At 37.5% G+C, this 21,527-nt stretch overlaps 1 protein-coding gene across 1 annotated transcript in view; it reads left to right on the top strand.

Annotated features, from left to right (window-relative positions):
* Positions 1-4,257: 4,257 nt before the first annotated feature.
* LOC121413950 (neuronal acetylcholine receptor subunit alpha-10-like) overlaps positions 4,258-21,527 on the top strand; it is a 57,315-nt gene continuing 40,045 nt past the window's right edge. Inside the window, exon 1 of the mRNA XM_041606972.1 lies at positions 4,258-4,400. Coding sequence (XP_041462906.1) covers positions 4,305-4,400 — 96 coding nt within the window. The 5' untranslated portion in view covers positions 4,258-4,304. The remainder of the gene's footprint in view (positions 4,401-21,527) is intronic.

Raw genomic sequence — 21,527 nt, 5'->3', positions numbered from 1 at the left:
TTTTGGTTATTTCATTTTCAGGTTTTCATGACTAACAGAGAGCCTATGTAACGATCAAGAAATTCGCTAGTTCACCCCGCTTATCAGTTTGCGTGTAAACATTGCAACGTCCAAAGTAATTATTATCTCATGTTCTCATCTTTTGACCGCGGTATGCACCACTTAACTGTTATATTATCTACTTTTCCTATTCTCATGGAGCGTCAAACTTCAACATCCACCTAATATAAATTCATTTTAACATGTGTGATCAAATTTCCCTTTCCTGAGAACCAGACAAGTGTAATGATCAAATTCGTCTTTATCTTTTATTAATGTAAGGAGGGAAGTGGGGAAGAAAATGAAACAAATAATCATATATTCCTGGAGCGCATTTTCTAAGCACATCTTGAGCGTGAAACCTCCATATTAGATCCCCTGGATAACCTGCGATGGGAAACAGAATATCTTCCTACAAATGAAGAAAAGGGCATTTACATTGCATGTTGTAATGAATAAAATCAATAGGACAATGTGGTGATCTCGGTAAGACACACGCAGTTCGCGGAGATACCCTGTTTAAGTTGTTGCTTAAAGTAAATGTTAAACATTTAATCCAGAAAGATTAACTTGTTGACGATTAAGTTTTTAGGATTCGCTTGTCTCTTCTATGTATGTGTTTCGTGACTGTGATGACACATAGCATAACTTACATAATAATGTCCTCCATCTGAAGATAACAACAGTGTCATTTAGGTTAGGCCTTTTTTGACGGTTGCATGAAAAAGTGGAAGATGTAAATATTTTTTTATAACAGAGGTGTGTATAAGGTTACAGGGGTAAAGTGCATTGGTTTCTATTCTTGATCTAGATTAATATGGTATACAACCTAGCTCTCTATCAATGCATGGGAGTACCACAGGACTATGCTGTATGTCCATTTATCTTCATGGGTATTTTGTCGAATCTTATTTACAAGCGATTTTTCTAGATTCCTCTGCCCGACATAATTCTTTTAAAACGAATATCCACTTTGCTATTCCTAAATTGAGAATTCGGATGATTCGTATAAATGCACTCTTATTTGATATGAAACGTCTAGTAAGGACAGGGAGGTGAGGAATGGTACTAGATTATTAGTCAATAAAACATTGGGAAACTTGAACATTGTGGGGGTCGAAATGAAAATCATTGCTTGAACTTGAAAGAAATAGGAAAGGTGTTTATTTTTAGAATCAAGAGCAAGTCTGGATCATTATATTGACGTATAATATAGGCGGGGAATAATCTTTGCCTCTTGGAATGTTCATGGAATCTCACGAATCTAAAATAAAAATAAAAAATGTGCCTAAGGGACAGAGCAACCATTAAGTAAGCACTTTATTTCTACATTCGATTTTGAAAAAAACAAAAGTACAGACTGCGAACCTGGCTGGTGCGAATCCCTAATCCTATCACCGCAAACTGCAACACTTTCATTTGGCACGTTTGAAAGGGTAACAGTAGAAAGCTGAAATTGATAGCAGACGATATTAGCTGAGGACGGATCAATGCTGTAATTTCCGCTCAGTAAGGCGGGAATATTGGCGGGATTAGTGCTGCGTCACCGATTTGTGACTCCTATTTTCGCACATTGTGATTTGGATCGATCTCGGCGCCTCTTTCTATGCGTAGGCCTATTTCGGCATGTTCATTCTCATATTGCCCCCATTTATTATTCTTTATCTCATTCCGACTTTCTATCCCTATCTCTCCTTACCCTCTCTCCTGGTACTCCCTCTTCATCTCTCATCCGCACTCCCTTTCCCCCCTATTATTTTTCTCTATTCTCGTAGACGGTTACCAATTTATTCTTTGTATTGTATTAATTTTGTATAAACAGATTAAATTTATTTTCGCCATAATTGTCTTCTTTGTGCAATGTCATAAATTTTGTTAACAAATGTGAATGATACTAATGTGTTATTTTTGTGTGTGTGTGTTCTTTTTTGCCCGGCTGAATGTAAAAGTTAATTTAATTGTGTGTGTGGCGTGTGTGCGTATTGCGTTCGCATGTTTTTATCACGGTTTCCGTAGAAATGTTAGGTTAGTACATCGTCAAATTCCTACAATACTGACTGGAATTATCAAAGTATAAGATATTATAACATTAAGCAATGTTATATTGCGTTTTTAATCGAGAAGCTAAAAGCGATTCAAATTCTACATGGAATTTCAAAATCTTGATTCATTTTTGCCCTGGCATTTGCCAATATTCCTCCCATTATCTCCGACCCACGATCTTACTTATATTATATTTTTTTCTTTTTTCCTTCTTTATGTGTATCAGCCAAACAAATTTTGATATCAATACCGCATTTCTGAGATTCAAAAGGATTGACATTTCCAATGGCTCTCGTTTGGCTGCTAAAAACAGATTATTGCGAGGAATCGACCTTGGATGTCACCGTAATTGAAGTATGATAAAAGAAGAACGAGTAACCACGTCCAGAAATTATCCATGTGTCAATCCGTTTTTATTACCGCAATTAAGCTTTAGATTTTGCCCTGGAGGGGAACTTATAAGAAGTTTACAGAAAAGCATAATACTTGCTGGTATTACTCCGCGGTGAATATTGTTATCTTCCTATTTGTGTATGTATATGGTTATGATACGCATTATGTGATTCATAAACTGAAATTTTTTAAAATCTGAATTCGGTAACTATCGTCAGATGATATAATTTTCCAGCTATTTTTTAATAATGATAGATTTCTTGTTATCATAATCACTTTATTGGAGTCATTTTGATTCTGATCTAATCATTATCATACTCATCATTATCATTATCATTATTATTATTGTTATTATTACTAACATAATTATTATAAGCTCATCCGGCCCTCTGGGAGAGCTACATGAGGGTCACCAATTTTCCACACAGAATTTTAATTTTTTACTAGAAAATTAGTAGGCCTATGCTAATTTATGAGAAATTCATTCATAAATCACAAAAATGCTTTTCTCCTCCATTTGTTGATCAATTTCAGTTTTGTTTGCTTGTATAAAAGTTCTAGGTGGATACACAAAACTTCTACACAGAATTTTGAAACCCATTAAATATGCTAATTTATGCACATTTTTCAAAAAAGAAATAAAAACCCAAAATGCATATTTATTTGTTTACAAATTTTGATTTGTTTGGTTCCATCTGAGAGCTACATGAGGTTCACCAAGGTTCTACACAGAATTTAGACAAAATTGACTAAAAAATTGTTTATGCTAATTTGCACAAAATTTATTCATTAATCACAAGATTGCTTCTTCTCTGTCATTTCTTCATCAATTTCAATTCTGTTTCCTCAATTTATGTCACCAATTTAATTCACTACAGTGTCAACTGGGCTGAAATTCAAAATTGTTTAAATTTCGTTGCAAGATGCCGGATGAGCTCCACATCATTGATGTGCTAGTTATGAGTATAATTGTTATTTATTTTTACATAATGCTTTTGTTTGGCATCATCATCATTATAATCATTAGTAGATGTGGAAGTAGTAATTGTAGTTGTAGTATAGTAGTAGCCATTATTTTTCATCAAGGGGCGAAGGATATACTGAGTGGTAAAGGGTTTGGAAGAGGGTAGCCCTTTTCCCGTGATGGGGAAATATGTTTGTAACATTCGTGTATAAAGACCGAATTTCTGGATACGAAAATGCAAACTTACGGTTATGCAGACGAGAACAGGGACACGGATAGAAAATGTGGTAGAATAAACCGAAATCAAATTTAATCAGTGAAACTTTACATGTTTAACCAATACCGTGTACATGTACAACATAACATTGCAAGGGGGCTCGGGGAAATTGTATGCAAGCGAGCGTAGCAATTGACCAAGTAAATATGCTGTTCTCACTAAATGATACTTTACGTTTTACTTTACTTTACGTACGGGATTAAGCAGGGCACTCTAGTGACTAGTCAAAGGGTGCTTGCTATTTTTGCTTTTACTTCACCCTCCCCCCCCCAAAAAAAAGCCCACAACACTGTATTAGTAGGATATTCAATAATTGAAGGGCGTTTGTGTGTGAGTGTGCGTAGCGACCGATCACAAAATGGAACTATAGCATTATAAAAAATAAACACAATATATTATAGGGAAATGACGAGTTTTACAGTTATTTTAGAAAAAAAGAAAGATTTTATTTTCTGATTTTTTTTTCCACTTGACTACCCTAGAGTATAGCTATGCTAAAATCCGTCATTATTCCTTAGTTTCTCACTTGTCATTGCAGACGATGGCCGACCATTTCGGGGCGATGAACAAGCTGTTTTTGAAGATATCATGAAGAACTACAACAAACACATGAGACCTGTACGAAATAACAAAGAAATGGTCGTGGTGGATTTTACCGTCAAGATAAAACAGATTATTGACATTGTAAGTATATATTCAATCAATAAACCAAAATAATGAAATTATCCTAATTAATGTAGGTATCCTACCTACACTGGAGTTTGTTGTTGACAGAGGTTTGTTTAAACTCATCTTAGGGTATGAAGCCATCAGGGCGAGCATCTCATTGGGTGAAAATGATATTGCAATTGATTTTTTGTGTTTTGTGTGATTGGAACTAATTTTGTAATTGGCCCCAGGACAGTTATGTACATTTTATATTATTTTACGGCCCCTAGTTTGAAATTTCCCTGATCTCCTTTTTTGATTACTTCGAATATATGTTTTGGTGTCTGTCGACACTAAATTTTCTCTCTCTCTTTTTCTCTTTGCCTCTGTATATGTATCGGTATCTCCCTCCCGCTCCCTCACACACACATACACCCTCTTGCAAGTTCCCCCTCACTCTCACACTCACCCACACATCCAGCAAACACTCCCTCACCTACCCTCTTCCCACTCTCTCTCTCTTTTATATCCCCCTCTTCCTTCCTTTCTTGATCTTTTTTCTTTCTTTCTTTCTTTCTTTCTTCCTTTCTTTTTTTTCTTTCTTTCTTTCTTCCTTTCTCGCACTCTCTCTTCCTCTCCTACTCTGCAATCTCCTATCTCTTCTAATCGTCTTGAATCGATACGGCAAGCGCCCTATCATCATCGCTCCCTCGTATTGCTCGTTTGTCTTGATCCAACAAACCTATTGAGATTAGTTCTCAAATTCCTTTCCCATCACCGTAACCCACTTCTCCCGCTCATCTCTCAATTCAAGTCGCATCTTCCTCCATCATCTTCGCTCGCTATCTCTTCTCTGATGGAGGGTATAGGCATCACCAAAGAAAGAAAACAAGAATCCTAAAAGCGGTCCTTCATAGATAGCTCACCTGCCGATAAGCCCTCTGCATACATCGACAGCGAGCTAGCCTCAAGGCTTGAGCACGAAATGGTGTTTACCACAAACGATGAACGAGTGGTACTGGTGATGATAAACCAGTAGAACCGGGATATTTCATCTAAGGGTTGGGGTGGCGAGGGGAGGGGAGGTGGGGGTGTAAATCAACGATTTTCAATGAGGATTTTCAAATCCTGGCACCAAACATATCAAAGCTTAAGAAAAAAAAACATATATTTTAAATCAAACTTAAAAAGAGCAACCTCCCCCTTCCCCCGAACAGAAAATAGAAAATAGCATTTTCCATTAGAAATAAAAACCGAATGCCGAAAACCGTATAAAGGTATGAAGAAATAGCATTACGTAATGTTATTGCCTTGGTCAAACATCAAAGATTTCCACTGATTTGCCAAACTCATAGCGCTTAGAAAGTTTATAAGCGCTTTGTAATTATAACACCATACATATACCCGGGCAGCAGTTTCAGGAAATTAATTCACGCAACACCTCCATTTATTCACATGGGTTGAGTGCAGCAGATCCTTCATTCAGAAGTTGACATTCTCACGCTGAATGCTATAAAAGGTTGGCCACGGTTATCAGTGTAGGTGACTGTCTTTCTTGAAATAGATTTTTTTTAAATTTTTTTTTATGTAACTTCGAAGTCTTAGATGTAGAAAAAAATTAACCTATTGGAATGATCCACTTTGTTATACTAAGACAGGGAGAATGAATTGTTACAGTACATAAACAAACCAAATAACACTGTAAAAACTGTGGTGTTAAAACTGACACCAATTGGTGTTAATAGAGGACCAAACCCTGAAGTGTCAAAATTACACCCTAGAGATTGAACAAAACACCAAAGAGTGTAAATGTAACAACCAAAGGTGTTATAATAACACCTATAGGTGTACAACTAACACCACCAATTTAACACCGGTGTACAATAACTGATGTGGTCCTTTATGTACATCGGTTAACACCACAGTTTTTGTTGTGAAGTCAGATCAGTAAAAAGTGTCAATTTCTACATGGCTGGTGATGATAATTATATATGTTATTTTAATAATGATAGTATATATACTATTCATAACATTATGATGATAATGATATAATAATAATGAGTTTACATTAAAAAAATAAGGGTAAATCTTCTGTCCTTTCACATTGTTGAAAATGTCCCCTTACGTATGGATTTAATTCCCCTTAACGTCATCTGCCATATTGCGTAAAATCAATAGAATCGCCAAAATGATGACAAAGTGACCGAGTTCTTTCTATGTTTTAAATGTCATGACAATATCTCACAATGACTATTTGGTTTTCAGTGCGGTAAAAATGATCCGAAAACAAAATGAGAGGGCAGAGCATGGCGTATGGGAAGAAGGGTTTTAAAAAGTCGGCGAGGAATCAAAAGTTTTACCTGTTCAAACATGTTAGAGGGAAATCCAATTTTGCGATGGGTTTTACATTATATTCAAAAATGAATATCACACTTTCCTTATTTTACCTTTCCCTTTCAATTTCTTTACTGTTCTCCTTGTTTTTATCGGTCGCGGAACTTTCGAGGGTTTAAGTGCCCAACCCCCAGCCCCTCTCCCCAAAAGACATAATATGTATACACAACACCATTGCATCTTTACCAAAGATTTCGTTTATTATTAATTGATAATAAGTGGTATGACTGTTACTTTGCAGGTTGGTATAGAATAATGACTTATCCCTCTACAGGGAAAGGCAGTATCTGCTACGCATTGCTTCTCATTTAGCCCCCTGGCTCTCCAATACTCATTTCTCCACGGCAATACCTTGAAACAAATTTCTATTATGACTAACTTCTTGTAAAAACAACGCGATGTTCTCGTTACATCAATATTAAACCACATCGCCCAAAGACTTGAAGAATGTGGAAACATTATCAGCTTTAATCACAAACAAGTCGTGCACTTCAGACGGCTAATACAAATCCATATAGTTTTTCAGCAGAATACTATTACTACCCGGTTATTGGAACGAGCAGAAACGCCTGTTTAATATTCATATTATCTTCTTCATATTTTGCCTTCCCACCGAAGCCCGCGATCGTATGCACGATCACGAAACGAGATCGATTACGGGTCTTCTTGCTGCGAGATGCGTGTCGATGCATACGAGTGAGGGAGTAGGAATGCACAGTAATTTTGGCGGGAGAAAGGTAACCCGGATGTATATTAAGCCCAATTTGTATTCTCGGTTGGAGATGAAGATGTGAAGAGGAAGAGGAAGAGGTAATCATTCCAAATGATGATTAGGATTTTCGGTGCTCGAAGCCAAGGGACTGATTTGTCCCTGGGATCGGGTTTTGAAGATGGAGCGGCGGCGGGACTACGATGAAGTCTTTATATTGGTCTGATAAATTGACAGCTTGGCGTATGCTATGACTATGGAGTTAGTCCGAGACACGATCATTTGACTATCTGTCTTAATTCTCCACTCCAGAAAATGAACGGTCGTTCTAATGACTTTTCTTATATGTTTTGCGTTATTTCCATTGTGCTTTCAACTACAGTGATAAGGGAAATAGACATTCAGAATCCAATAATTGTACTTTTTTCATCGATTCACTTTATTTCAGTTTTATGTGTATGTCACTTTAGCCGGGGGGGGGGGTGTCAATGTTTCTCGAGGGAGTCGAGAGACTACCTAATTAGTACATAATCAAGGTATTAAAAAGTATAATACAAATGCAACCTGCCATTAGGTTCAAACTGCCCTTTTTTGTCATCATTTTATAATTTGAGATTGTTTATAAATAACGCAACCATGCACAAAAACAATGCGTCTCTGAAATATGTAAATTTCTTTTTGAAGATAGGCGAGAATGCAAGAATTATCATCAATCCGTAGACAAATTCGAACTCCTTAGAAAATGTTTTGTCCAAACTAGGAGGGTGTATCGACTGACGACTTTGGACCCTCAGGTAAAGATTATTTGTGGATAATATTTCACATTTCCGCAATTTTCTTCACGTATCGTTGCCTACTTTAATTTTTTTCTTAGTCAGATTTCCCGTTTCGTCTTTCCAATAACCATAATCACTCGCTTAAAGCTCTAATGCGCTTTTGAAAGTTTAAAAAATAATGATCTGGAAATGATGAAATGCTCTAGATTGTCGGAAACGAATATTAAACATTTGATACGACACCCATGATTTCCGACGGACTTTATTTCGTAATGAAAGTCTTACTAGCAAGTCTTTGCTCAGCGATGCAGAATGAATCCTACAACGCAGCAAATGTATTGAAAATGCAAGTCAAATTACAGTGAAGTCTTTGTCGGGGGTCAGTGAATGAGAACAGGAGTTTCGTCCGCCGTTTCACAGCTGACGAAAATTTGCAAATATGTCGTTTATCCACGGTCACTGCCGAAAGTGCGGTTTTGATACATCACGATTGCGTTTGGACCTATTACAGTAAGTCCATGGATACACCGACCCTCCACAGAGACTTAATAGTCACGAAGGGCATTTTGACAATAGTTTCTCTACGTTCCAACAAGCGTTCGTGTTGCTGTTGCGAAAAATCCCTATTACTTTTAAGGAAGATTCACGTTTAAATAAGCATTTATAGTTAATAAGAGTTCATTGCAATCATCGGAGCATTTAGACATTTTGAAGAGTAATACAGGGAAAGTATATATGGCCTCTTTAGATTTCTTCATGTGATTTTAGAATTCGAAATTTGCACCATGGGAATTTAAGTTGAATTTCTAGCCGATTTCATTTCCACCGTCCAGACTTTTCTCGTAAAGTTGAGACATAGATTCCAATCCGAAAATCTTCCGTTTTCTCCTTCCCGGTACCCGCAAATATGATCGAAATTGTGCTGTAGTTCTCCTGGTCCTGGCAACGACATTAGTGAATTCGTAACTTCGAATTTAGGATTCAAATATTCGACGAGTTATCCGTAAATAATTGTAATCTTTTAACTCAGACACTATGGCAATAGCTTTATAAGCTCAGCGATAAGCTATTCATCACTGCGCGGTGATGAACAGTGTTTGACGAACCTTGATCATTTGCCGCCTTTTAGTCTTAAAGAGTGAATGACTCTCATTTCGCCAGCAAAGATTTGGTATTAATTATGATGCATTCAATGGGAAAACATACATACCTCTCATTCCGTCGGAGTTGGATTTCTCTACTACCGACAAAGTTTATTCATAACTTTGAGTACATTCTGCTTCAGAATCATACAACGTTATCAAGTAAATTCAAATTGAATTATGTCTAAGCCCCCCCCCTCCTTCTCTCTCTCTCTCTCTCTTCTTTCTTTCTTATTATTTCCATTCATTTATTCATTTATTCATTCATTCATTCATTCATTTATGTTTCACCAGGGTAGGCCCATTAGTAATTGAAAGAGTTCATTGCAATCATCGGAGCATTTAGACATTTTGAAGAGTAATACAGGGAAAGTATATATAGCCTCTTTAGATTTCTTCATGTGATTTTAGAATTCGAAATTTGCACCATGGGAATTTAAGTTGAATTTCTAGCCGATTTCATTTCCACCGTCCAGACTTTTCTCGTAAAGTTGAGACATAGATTCCAATCCGAAAATCTTCCGTTTTCTCCTTCCCGGTACCCGCAAATATGATCGAAATTGTGCTGTAGTTCTCCTGGTCCTGGCAACGACATTAGTGAATTTGTAACTTCGAATTTAGGATTCAAATATTCGACGAGTTATCCGAAAATAATTGTAATCTTTTAACTCAGACACTATGGCAATAGCTTTATAAGCTCAGCAATATTCATCACTGGGCGGTGATGAACAGTGTTTGGCGAACCTTGATCATTTGCCGCCTTTTAGTCTTAAAGATTGAATGACTCTCATTTCGCCAGCAAAGATTTGGTATTAAGTATGATGCATTCAATGGGAAAACATACATACCTCTCATTCCGTCGGAGTTGGATTTCTCTACTACCGACAAAGTTTATTCATAACTTTGAGTACATTCTGCTTCAGAATCATACAACGTTATCAAGTAAATTCAAATTGAATTATGTCTAAGCCCCCCCCCTCCTTCTCTCTCTCTCTCTCTCTTCTTTCTTTCTTATTATTTCCATTCATTTATTCAAATTCATTTATTTATTCATTCATTCATTTGTATTTCACCAGGGTAGGCCCATCAGTAATTGAAACAATGTTTACATGGGGTCCTTGCATAATGCAAAAAGGACATATAGCATTGTAAACATTTACATTAAAACAATAAAGAGAAGATGTTTAAGAATCAATAACTTCTGAAAGTAAAACTTAGAAATAAAATCCTATATGAATAAATTTTGAAAAACAAATCGATATCCTTCTCATTGTTTCGCTCCCCCCCCCGTCCACATCTTCTTTTGACTCGTTTTAGTCAACACAGACGTCCCACCCCCTTTTCCAGCTGTAATCATTTTCATTTTCCATTTGCATAATACGGCTTCATGACATTTGCTCCGGCGACAATTGCTCCGTTGTGAATTCTACACACTAATAGAATCACAAACTTAAACCCTGGATAGTTCCCACTGCATCATAGCCAGTTTTTTCTTTGGCGCAGCGAGAATTGCGTGGAGGTTGTGTAGGTGTAATTTGGGGAATCAGATATATAGCGGAGGTACAACAAGTCGCGTAAATTGCTGGATGTATTCAGAATGTAGCGGAAGCCGTTTCGACGCAGTATGGACCGCTTTTGCACGCAGAATATATTTAGTGGGAACACCGCATCCGCAACATAAACTTCACAATGACGTGACGCGAACGTAGCACGTACGTGAAAATCTTACAGTCGTCTTTCGAGAAAAGCGAACGAAATTGGCGAGACTTCCTAGATTTTCTTCTGAATTTCCACAATGTCATGAGAACTTCATCTGGTGTAAAGTGTGGCTTAAGACTACGGCCGAAAATATCAGTCATAACTGTGAATAATTGTATAGTTAATGGCTTGGAAATGTGGAAGGCCGCTGTTAAAGGAAATTTCTGTTTCCTTTAGATGTCGTATATGTGATTTTACATTTAAAATGAGAGACATGAATTTTGTACAACAGTTTGCTATCGTGTGTATTGTCTATTAGTAGAAGGGCCGGGGTCTGACCGAACAGACTGGCAAGTGGAGTGCACTTTTTTTTACTACTAACGGATTGTCGAGATTTCGCGTAAAGAAAATCTCGACTTTTCTATCGTCGCTTTGAAAAGGTCATTTCGTTCGAAAGTATAACATCTTCAAATGATTGGAATAGTGAGGGAGTGCGTTTGAAGATATGTGTTCGCACTGTGTGTGTACATGTCAGGAGGTGTCTTTGAATAGGATTAGATGTGTGTCGCATGATGGAGGGTTTCCAAGTACCTTTGTGCGCATAATATGTGTGCCTGTGTGTCATGGAGAAAGATATAGGGTTGCGTAAGGGTGTGTGTGTGTGCGTTTGTAACATGTTTGGGTGTGTGAAAGTGTGTTTGCGTTAGGCATAGGGGATATTATCTGGTGGGTGTTTCATGAAACTGTTCCTAAGTTAAGAGCGACGTTGAGAACGACTAGTGATCATTTCTTTTGGTAAATGGTATATTCATTGGCGATGGTTTAGCCTGTACGAAAGGGTCACCAGTCGTTTTTAAAGTCACTCTTTACTTCCGAATAGCTTTATGAAATGGCCCCCAGATATGAATAACTTATTTTTTCGTCAGATTATATTACAACCATGACAGAAAGCCTTTAAAACTGTGGCAAAGCATACAAATATCTTATTTCCTTATCATCTGAAATAATTAAACGACATGGCCTTTTTACTTTGTAATCGCTAAGATTTTGTGAGGGTCAACCAGAATCCGTAGACCCAGATGACATCTGGGGAGCGTTTCATCAATATTTTCATCCGACAAGTTGTCAGATCTGATATCTTTCCATGATTTTGATTGGCTGAGAGGCACTGTTCTTATGGTAACTGTCGGATGAAATGGGACTTGTCGGATAAAACGTCCGACAAGTCCTTTCATGAAACGTCTCCTGGAGAAAACTTAGTGCCATCACAGTTTCAGTGATGATATATTCCCGTGAGTGAATAAGGGAATAATGAATATGGTAAGATGTAAAACAATTGATAAGTTATTATGAATTAATGGAATTCGTAGCAAGTGGTTGAGCACAACAAAAACTAAAAATGGCTGTATAATGTATTATGGTCATTGATAAACAAATGACGTTTGTTGCAAAATCTTACAGTTTACTTTACCCCCAGGTTACATTGCAAGATAATATTTTTATAAAAATAGACCATTTGAAATCTCCCTCCACTTCCCTTCTTCATTTGTAAAGTAGCAGCGCATTGATTTTTACACGCTTACGATTTACACCTAAAAGCTGCCTTCAGCGGAAACCATCGCCTTTTTCGGTTTTGTTTTCTGTCCTTAACCTTCCTCCTTTTCTATAGAGTCCCTTTCTCTTTTGACCTCCACTTAAATGTTAAGGCCATCCACCACCTGACATCGGTTTCCCAATCACGTGACACGCGTTAACCCCCTAGGTGCTAAAACGCAGTTAATGCTTTGGTAACCTGAGGTTAGAAAAGCTAATCAGAACGCATCGCAATTACTCTTATCTGTGATCGCGGAGACTGATGATGTTGTCAGCTACAATAAATGATTTCCTTTATGATGTTCGGATGTTAGCAATGTGAAGGTCAGTGTCTGGTTGCTACGGAAATGTGTATTACGCATTTTCCTAGCTGTGAAGTTTCTTTTATTTTTCCCCAAATTGCCATATTTTCCTTGGTCATTTTACATTTCATTGTACTTAACCCTCTCCCCCCTTTTTAGAAGAGTTTATGTCACCATAGTATTATTCTTTTCATGGAATCATTATTGTTATAATTTCCAATTGCAATAATGTGCTACCATCATCATAATGTATGAATCAAATCAAAACCTCGCTGTCTCTCCCGCCAAGTCCTCCTGTTATCTCATTTCTCCATCTTCTTAATGTATTTTTACCTGCGTACATCTACAAGACGTGGTCAGAAATCCCGCAGTCCGTGAGCTTTAGTAGCGTGTCATGACAGCGGCAATCTGGCCTAACAAAAGCAAATAAGGGGATCTTCGGTGACTTGGCGCGCGGCGACGATGCCGCACTTTTATTTTTGTCTTTCCCCTTTACTCGTCATCCGAGATGAGAAAAGAAAATCCCCTTGTCTTTTAACATCTTAGTGGGACCGACTTGGGAGGAAAATTGGAAAGGGTAGACTGACAAGCCCGCTCTGGATGATGGAACGGGAGAGGCTAAGGAAAACATTTGATTGCACTTTCAGGGGACACAGGAATATAAAAGCTGAGGCCTCTAGTAGTATTCGGAACATTCCGGAGGCACTCGTACATTTCCGGCGTAGTGTCAAATTCAGGGGCGACATTTTATCGGGCTGACTTACTTACTTTGATTCAAAATGAGATTAAAGATAGAACAATTCCTTATCCTATATGATTGACATATTGTCCTTTTTTAAGAACGTCCATAGTAAACATGGTGAATTACGACTTCTCTTTTACTATATCCGACTTTATTGCTTGTCTTTCCTATTTTTGACAAGGAGTCCTCCGCCACAGAACTGCACAGATAAGCTCAGACCGCATCTGTAAATGGCATGCCATACGGTGAAAGCAAATTTCGAGGTGGCGCCAACACTTGCATTTATACAGAGCCCTTGTTTGGCCATTAAGATGCGTGGTGCGTGTTGTAACCAATGTTCGGCCATGTTGTCATCAATTGAAATCGAAGTTTCAAACTCTGTAATGAAGGCCCTGCATCTATGCTTTTGGATACTGTAAGGTCCGTATACGGCTGTAAGTCTTTATGACTGTGCGTAATGGCGCCAACAAAAAAATGGATGCCTTTGAAGCATGTTTCTACGTTCTGGTTATACTGGGTGCTTCTTCGAGCGTCATAGCAGGATACGAGGACAAAGGAAGTGGATGCTTGCGAAATAGTTATTTAAACTTGACTTTGAAGGAGTTCATTATCTGAAATATATATTTTGTCCATGATTATCATAAAGAAGCATTGGAAACTTGATCTTTCGAAGAGCAGTAGACATGGTAGACGATCAGTGAAACAGAGGTTGTTCTATTAACGTTATACCGTTATGAAGCTACACACACGGCTAGAGACATCTGTAGCTGCTAGATAAGGACCATATAGCTGAGGACCTTGTACTCCCTATGGGCACTTCCCGAAAATTTTAGATCGTAAAAATCAAACGAACAATTATTGTGATTCTCTTTCCTACACAAAGAAAGGTTTCATTTCCAATTTGATTATATAATCTTCCTTATTGGCAAACATTTATTTTGACAAGAAAAGATATCTAATTGCAACGGTGTCACAAGAATCCAAATTATTTACAAGTGGCAACTGCTGAGAATTGTAGATACCGACCCCCCCCCCCCCCCATCCGAAATACATTGTCGATGCTTGCTAGGCGTTGTAATGCTAAATAATTTCTGCTAATACAGATTTATATGCATACTCATGAAATTTGCATATAAATCTTTCTTTTGTAAATAATGATCTTTACGATGTCATTCTACTTGACATACTGTATGCACACATGTGCACTTCCCTCAAGATAACTGTAATCCGAATACACTGCTTTTGCAAGTAGCTTTTACTAGAAGACATAGGCTCCCAGAGCAAACTGATAACAGCGTTGCATGCAAAAAAATCGAACGTTATTCAATTTTGTTATATTTAATGATAAACATACAAAGTGTCTCATCATACTTGCTTGAATGCGGTATAATTTTTTTCTCCCTCTTCGAAAGCAGACGATCAGAGTGACACGAAATTGTGCTCCAAAAAGAGTCTTAATCCCCACAGGGCGTGTGGATTACGCGTTGCCTAGCAACCAACCTACGAGATACCCATAGAAAGTCACCGAACGCCCGGTATTATTTACAAATTGATGCAGCACGCCAGCTATTTGGCGGGAACTCCGTCGGGAACTGCATTCTACGGACACTCGCGGCGGAAAGAGTCAAAAAGGTGTGTTAGCTGGGGATAATGTTCATGGAATGTGTATCCCCCTCCCCTTCTCTATGCTTCCATGGGGTTAACTATTTCATGATTTCATGACATGATCGGGATTGTATGATTTTGCAAGTTCCACATGGCGTAGAGGAACAGTATTTGCTATGCGCGCTGTTGTACCAATGATATTATACATCAATAGCACTTGACATTCATTTCTTAAAGATGTGTAGGAACCGACAAATATTACATTCTTAAGTTTTCCCTGCCATGCTTGTTGCGCATGAGAATACCTGTGTTAGTTTCATGGGTTAGTTGTATGAAGACCTAGCTGGCAGAGACCTTGATAATATAGCCCTGTCTGGGTGCCCAAAGATCATGTTCCAAATTCGGTGTGGCCAGATAGTGTACTATAAAACAGAGTTGATCTTGATCTATGAGAACGGCCCCATAAAATGGCATTGCGTGATTTGCTGAATGATTATATCCGGGGATTATATCATCATATTTGATTGTCCATACTGTAGCTAACACTTTTTCCGTGGAGTTAGGAGGAATTATTTTTGGAACTAAACAATGGTCTACCAAATCAAGCATAAAATCGTTCAATTTTCACTCTCCATGGTTGGGAGTTGTTAAATATAGCCCAATGGAATGAGCTTTTTGCTGTAGGAAAATGCAAAAGTCTGATGTAAAGGGGATGAAGACATGACATACAGAGTTCTACCCAAGTCATGCAAAATGCAATCCAGGGTTACCCGGGGTAATGAACATTATTGGGAGGAGAAAGTGGGCTCATGGGGGAGATCTCCCTGTCATCATGGCGTGAATCCCGGAGATCGTTGTCACATTAATGTATAAGCCTGTCGCATGATACAGACATCGGTGATGAGGCGAGAACAGAGGGAAGTCGATCGATAATTCAAATAGCTTTGAAGAATCAACTGTAGCAATAAATAAAAGAGTAACTTGTCTGGGATGCCTGATTCTCAGACTAAAAAAAAGAAAACCCTGTCTGGAATGCCTGATTCTCGGACTCAGGCGCCGGTATAAGTTCACGTAAAGTTTACAGATAAATGAAAATAATTGCAGTAAACATTGATTTCAAGAGAGAGTCTTTACAGCCAATGCTAATTTTCACTATATCAGTGTAGATCTAGATCTGGTACAGTAACGGTAAACTCAGCATTGTGACATGAAAACTAAAATGAAAACAAAAAGATTAAGGTGAAGAATAAAAGATCACCATCACAGATAAGCAGATTTTGGATAGTGTTTGATTTTGATTTATTTTATTTAAAACATTTTATTTTACTGAACATGGCTTACACTTGTGCACTCTAAAAAAAAGGGGGGGGGGGTCAGAAAGGGTGGGGGATGGAAAGGACCGACGAGTGACATTTTCCGCCTTTAAATGCTGTCCTGGGCCCTTCTGAAGGGCAATTTACCCATCTATACCCTTTCATTTTTGGGGAAAGGTCAGGTGAGAGGAAGGGGGTGGGGGATGTACCGGTTCTTCTCCCGTTCTTTGATGATTACTGTTTTTGCAAATTTCATGCAAAACATGTATTATAAACATCGATTGCCATTCATCCCAGAATCATGCACTTTTTATACACTCTAAAAAATGAAGTGCTAATTTAGCCCTTAAAGAGCGTGTATAGTGACTGCACTTCGGAGTGCTGATTTGTCAAGTTCAAATTTGAACGAAAAAAAATTAGCACTCCGAAGTGCAGTCACTATACACGCTCTTTAAGAGCTAAATTAGCACTTCATTTTTTTTTTAGAGTGTACCTTTCTTAAATTATTCTTTTCATTCAAAAATATTTTTTTCTAATTTCTCGATGTCACCCTTTATATTTCATCTCTGAATAATTGCCTATTAAGGTAATCGGCGTTAGTGAAATGAACGTTAAATATCTGCGCCAAATAGTGATGCATATCCCATGATAACGGAAAAATTTACAAACCGGGAGGTATGTTTACCCGATAGCTGACTATAATGAATATTCATGATATGTCACTCTCTGATAACCTATTTTTTTTATTGGCGCGAAGATCGCAAGAGGAGCTGCAACCGCAGGCACTGTTAAAGGCAGTAGTACGCCACATCCACATTAAGTTAAATCAGCTTGAGTCCTGACATTGCTCAAACAACTTCCGGTCCCTTACCAATAATGCAACATTTTCGTCATGTAAGCTTGCGATGTAAACCTAATAGGACGATAAACATATTTTGGACAAATTACTTTTTACAGCATTCATCAAATTTGTTTCTTCTTAAAGGTCAAGTCCATCCCAGAAAATGTAGATTTGAATAAATAGAGAAAAATCGAACTTGCATAACGCTAAAAATTTCATCAAAATCGGATGAAGTTAGGACATTTTGAAGTTTCGTTTATTTTTCACCAAATAGCGATATGCACAACTCAGTGACAAGCAAATGAGACAGCCGATGATGTCCCTCTCTCACTATTTTTTTTTGTTTTTTTATTGTTTGATTTATACAATATTTCATTTTTTACCGATTTGACAATTGACTGAACCATATAATGTTTAACAATACTACTTCCACACGTGCAGGGAGGAATTAATCTTTTTTTCACTTGACAATGGGGAGAAAATAAGAATATTTCATATTTCACATAATAAAATACAAGAGAAATTGTGAGTGCATGACGTCATCAGTCTTCTCATTTGCCAGGATGTGCGTATAACTATTTTGTGAAATTAAGCGAAACTTTAAAATGTCATAACTTTCTTATTTTACATCCGATTTTGATGAAATCTTAAGTTTTATGTTTGTTTGATTTTCTTCTTTTTATCCAAATCAACTTATTGTTGGGGTGGACTTAAGCGTGCTAAAAAACAAATTCATAATCAGATATTGACGCAATATATTATCATTTTCCAATGATAAACTGCAAATGCAATTTATACCAATTTTTTTAATTATATTTCCTTGATCATTCAAAATCATTAGAAAAGCATTGAAGTTTACTCGAGGATTCATATTCATAGGCGGATCCAGGGGGGGGCCCCGAGGGGCCCGGGCCCCCCCTATTGGCGGAGCAAAAAAAAGGAAAAAGGGGGAAAAGAAAGGAAAAAAGAAAAAGGGAAAAGAGAGGAGAAAAGAAGGAAGGCAAGCGTAAGAGGAGGAAGATGAGTGAATAAAATAAGATAAGGGGAAGACTTGGAAATTAATTTTTTTTTAATCTTTCATGTCGGGATATAAAATTTTCGCTCGCGCTTTGCGCTCGCATTGCCTTTTAGGTGATATCTTGCTCAATATGGACCTTAAAATATCAAATTCTGAAGTCAATATACAAAACATATTTCAGCTGGGAAATTGAACTTTCATTATTTTGTTTTATTTACAAATTGATTTTTTTAAAGTGTAAAAATTTCTGTTTTATGGTCTGAATATTACCAATTTCTGCTTGCGCTGCGCGCTCACAAAATTTGATTTGTCAGTTACCTATTATTTTCCTGTATTCCATGAAGTTCTCAAAATATCCCTATTTAGGTCAGATTGTCAAAACGTATCAGCTAGCGCTGCACGCTTGCATTTTGATTAGTGAGTTATGTATATCTCAATATTAATTCTAAAACAAACTACTTAAAATCACCATTTGATGACAATTAATCATAAATTTCTGCTCGCGATTTGCGCTCGCATTGATAGATTTTAAACTCATGCATCTGATGCATAATTACAAAAGTGCTTTAAATGTCCAGTTTTCAGGCCATAATATTAATAGATTTTGCGCTCTCATGCTTAGGAAGAGAAATAGGAAGATAGTCATCATTTTCTTATGATGACATAATGTCCTTATAGAATATCCCGGTCCTATGTCAAAACTCAAAGTAACAATAATTGAAAATATCAGCTCTGTTTTAACTGTTATCCTTTTTCACCTCACAATTTTTCCACAAAGTGCTTGCAATACAGAGCTTAAAGTGACCCCTTTTCAGATCTGAATATCATATATTTTTAGCTCGCGCTTTGCGCTCGCTTTATTGATTTTCATGGTAAAAAAAGGTATTTAGAGTACCCAAATTCTAGGTCGATATCTCAAACACACGTTTATTCAGATACGCAGCTTGTTCTCCATTCAAATAATTATCCAGTTTCAGATAACAATATAAAAAAATTGTCTGCTCGCGCTTTGTGCTCGCATTATTAATGTGTGAAAATTTCCAATAGCTTAACCTTTTCATGATTTACAAAACATGAATAGAGTGTCCAGAATTTTTCCGCTCGCGCTTCGCGCTCGCATCAATAATGTTCAGTTTTTGTCTTATCCTTTCCACGATTACAAAAAGTGCTTAAAATTTCCATTATTCAGGTAGAAATGTCAAAAATTTTCAGCTCGCGCTTCGCGCTCGCAATATTTGAATGTTGAAATAAAATGTAACGTCTTCATGGCTAAGTTCAAGCAGTCCATAACAAATACTTTTCGATCAGCTCAAAACGTATATAAAAATTTTCCGCTCGCGCTCTGCGCTCGCATTATTAATGTAAGGAAGATCCCCACTTCCTCATCCTTTTCATGATTTACAAAACTTGAATAGTGTCTCGTTCAGTAGGTCTAAATCACGAAATTTTTTGCTCACGCTTCGCGCTCGCACCAATCGTTTAGTTATATACCTATTATGTTAAGTTACAAAAGGTAAACATGTCAAAAAAATTTCAGCTCGCGCTACGCGCTCGCATTATTTGATTTTTTAAAATATGTAACATCTTCATGGCTAACTGCAAGCAAGTCCTTAACAGTACCTTTTCCATCAGTTCATTTCTGCTCGCGCTTCACGTTCGTAATAATTATTCACTTGCATACTTATCTTTTTTCAGGATTGCCCAGAATGTTCAAACTTTTAGAAAAAAGTACAAGATTCCCGCAAAAAATAGCTCGCGCTTCGCGCTCGCATTATATAAATAATGATTATGGTATTATATATTTATGTTTATTCATAAGAATAAAGCAAAGAAGTGACTAATAGGACTACCCCTTTAAAGAAACCAAAAATCCCGGCAGATATCATATTCGAGTGGCCGATCGGGGAAAATATGGCTGAAAAAAAAATTCCGGGCCCCCCTATTGGCGAAGGCTGGATCCGCCCCTGATATTGTGTAACTGGTGCCTTGGTTAAAGTACCCCTTCACTACTCTGGAAGAATAATGAACAGTCCCTTAGGCCTACTGAACGAATGCAGGCAAAATCGAAATTGGTGTTAAACATTTACCTTCCCCGTTTCCGCAATAAACGGTAAAAGTAAGGCAAAAGGGTGTACAAGGTGCGTAAGTGCAAGGAAGGAAAAAGCTTAACTGACTTTTCATCCGGCTTTTCACCAACAGCCAAATATGGCAAAGGCGATCGTCTTAAGGTAAGAGGGCGGGATTTCAAAGTTTATACCCCGCCGACAGATTCTTGAAATCTTGAAAAGGCCACGATTTCAGCGATTGCTCACCCCCCCCCCCTCCCCCATTTGTCTGTTTTGAAAATACACAAGCTCACTTTCATGAAAGGTTCTGTTTCTTCAGATACGTAAACAATTGCCGGTTATAATAATCAAGGAACATATTGCAAACAATCGATGGGACTAAGATCCGATAGTGGAGAAAGGTTGGTGAGAAGAAGATGTCACTCAATGGCGACGTTTTCTGTACTGTTGTATTTGTTGATGCATTGATCTTTGGGGATTGCCGAAACTGCATGCATAATGTTCATTGAGCATGGAAAAACGGGGCTGGTGTTAGTATACTCCCCGTGGATGAACGCAGGTGGCATGATAAAGGAATATGAAAAGAAAAATTTGAGAGAACAAAGATTAGAATGGGCACAAGTAGGAAGAAAATCAGGGTCAAATGGCAAGGGAAATCGATAGCAGATCTTTACTTTTCTCGATTTATGATTTTTTTACCATGTGTTTGTTTTCAATGACATATGCACTCTTCGGGTATACATGGCATGTTTCATTGTGAATATTGTGTAGCGAGGAGTTTTCTCTATACCGCATGCTCACTGAAAACTAAATGTATAATTATGGAGGAAATAATTACTATGTTGTGTCAATGAAAAATCCTGTTCCATTTCATCATACTTTGGTTTTACTCTGCATCATTGAAATCAGATCCACGGTAGACAGTAAACAAATTTCACATTTACCATCCAAGAATATTTGAGTC

Source organism: Lytechinus variegatus, chromosome 4, assembly GCF_018143015.1.
Source record: "Lytechinus variegatus isolate NC3 chromosome 4, Lvar_3.0, whole genome shotgun sequence".
NCBI classification, from domain to species: domain Eukaryota; kingdom Metazoa; phylum Echinodermata; class Echinoidea; order Temnopleuroida; family Toxopneustidae; genus Lytechinus; species Lytechinus variegatus.
This window is presented reverse-complemented; position numbering and strand designations above follow the sequence as displayed.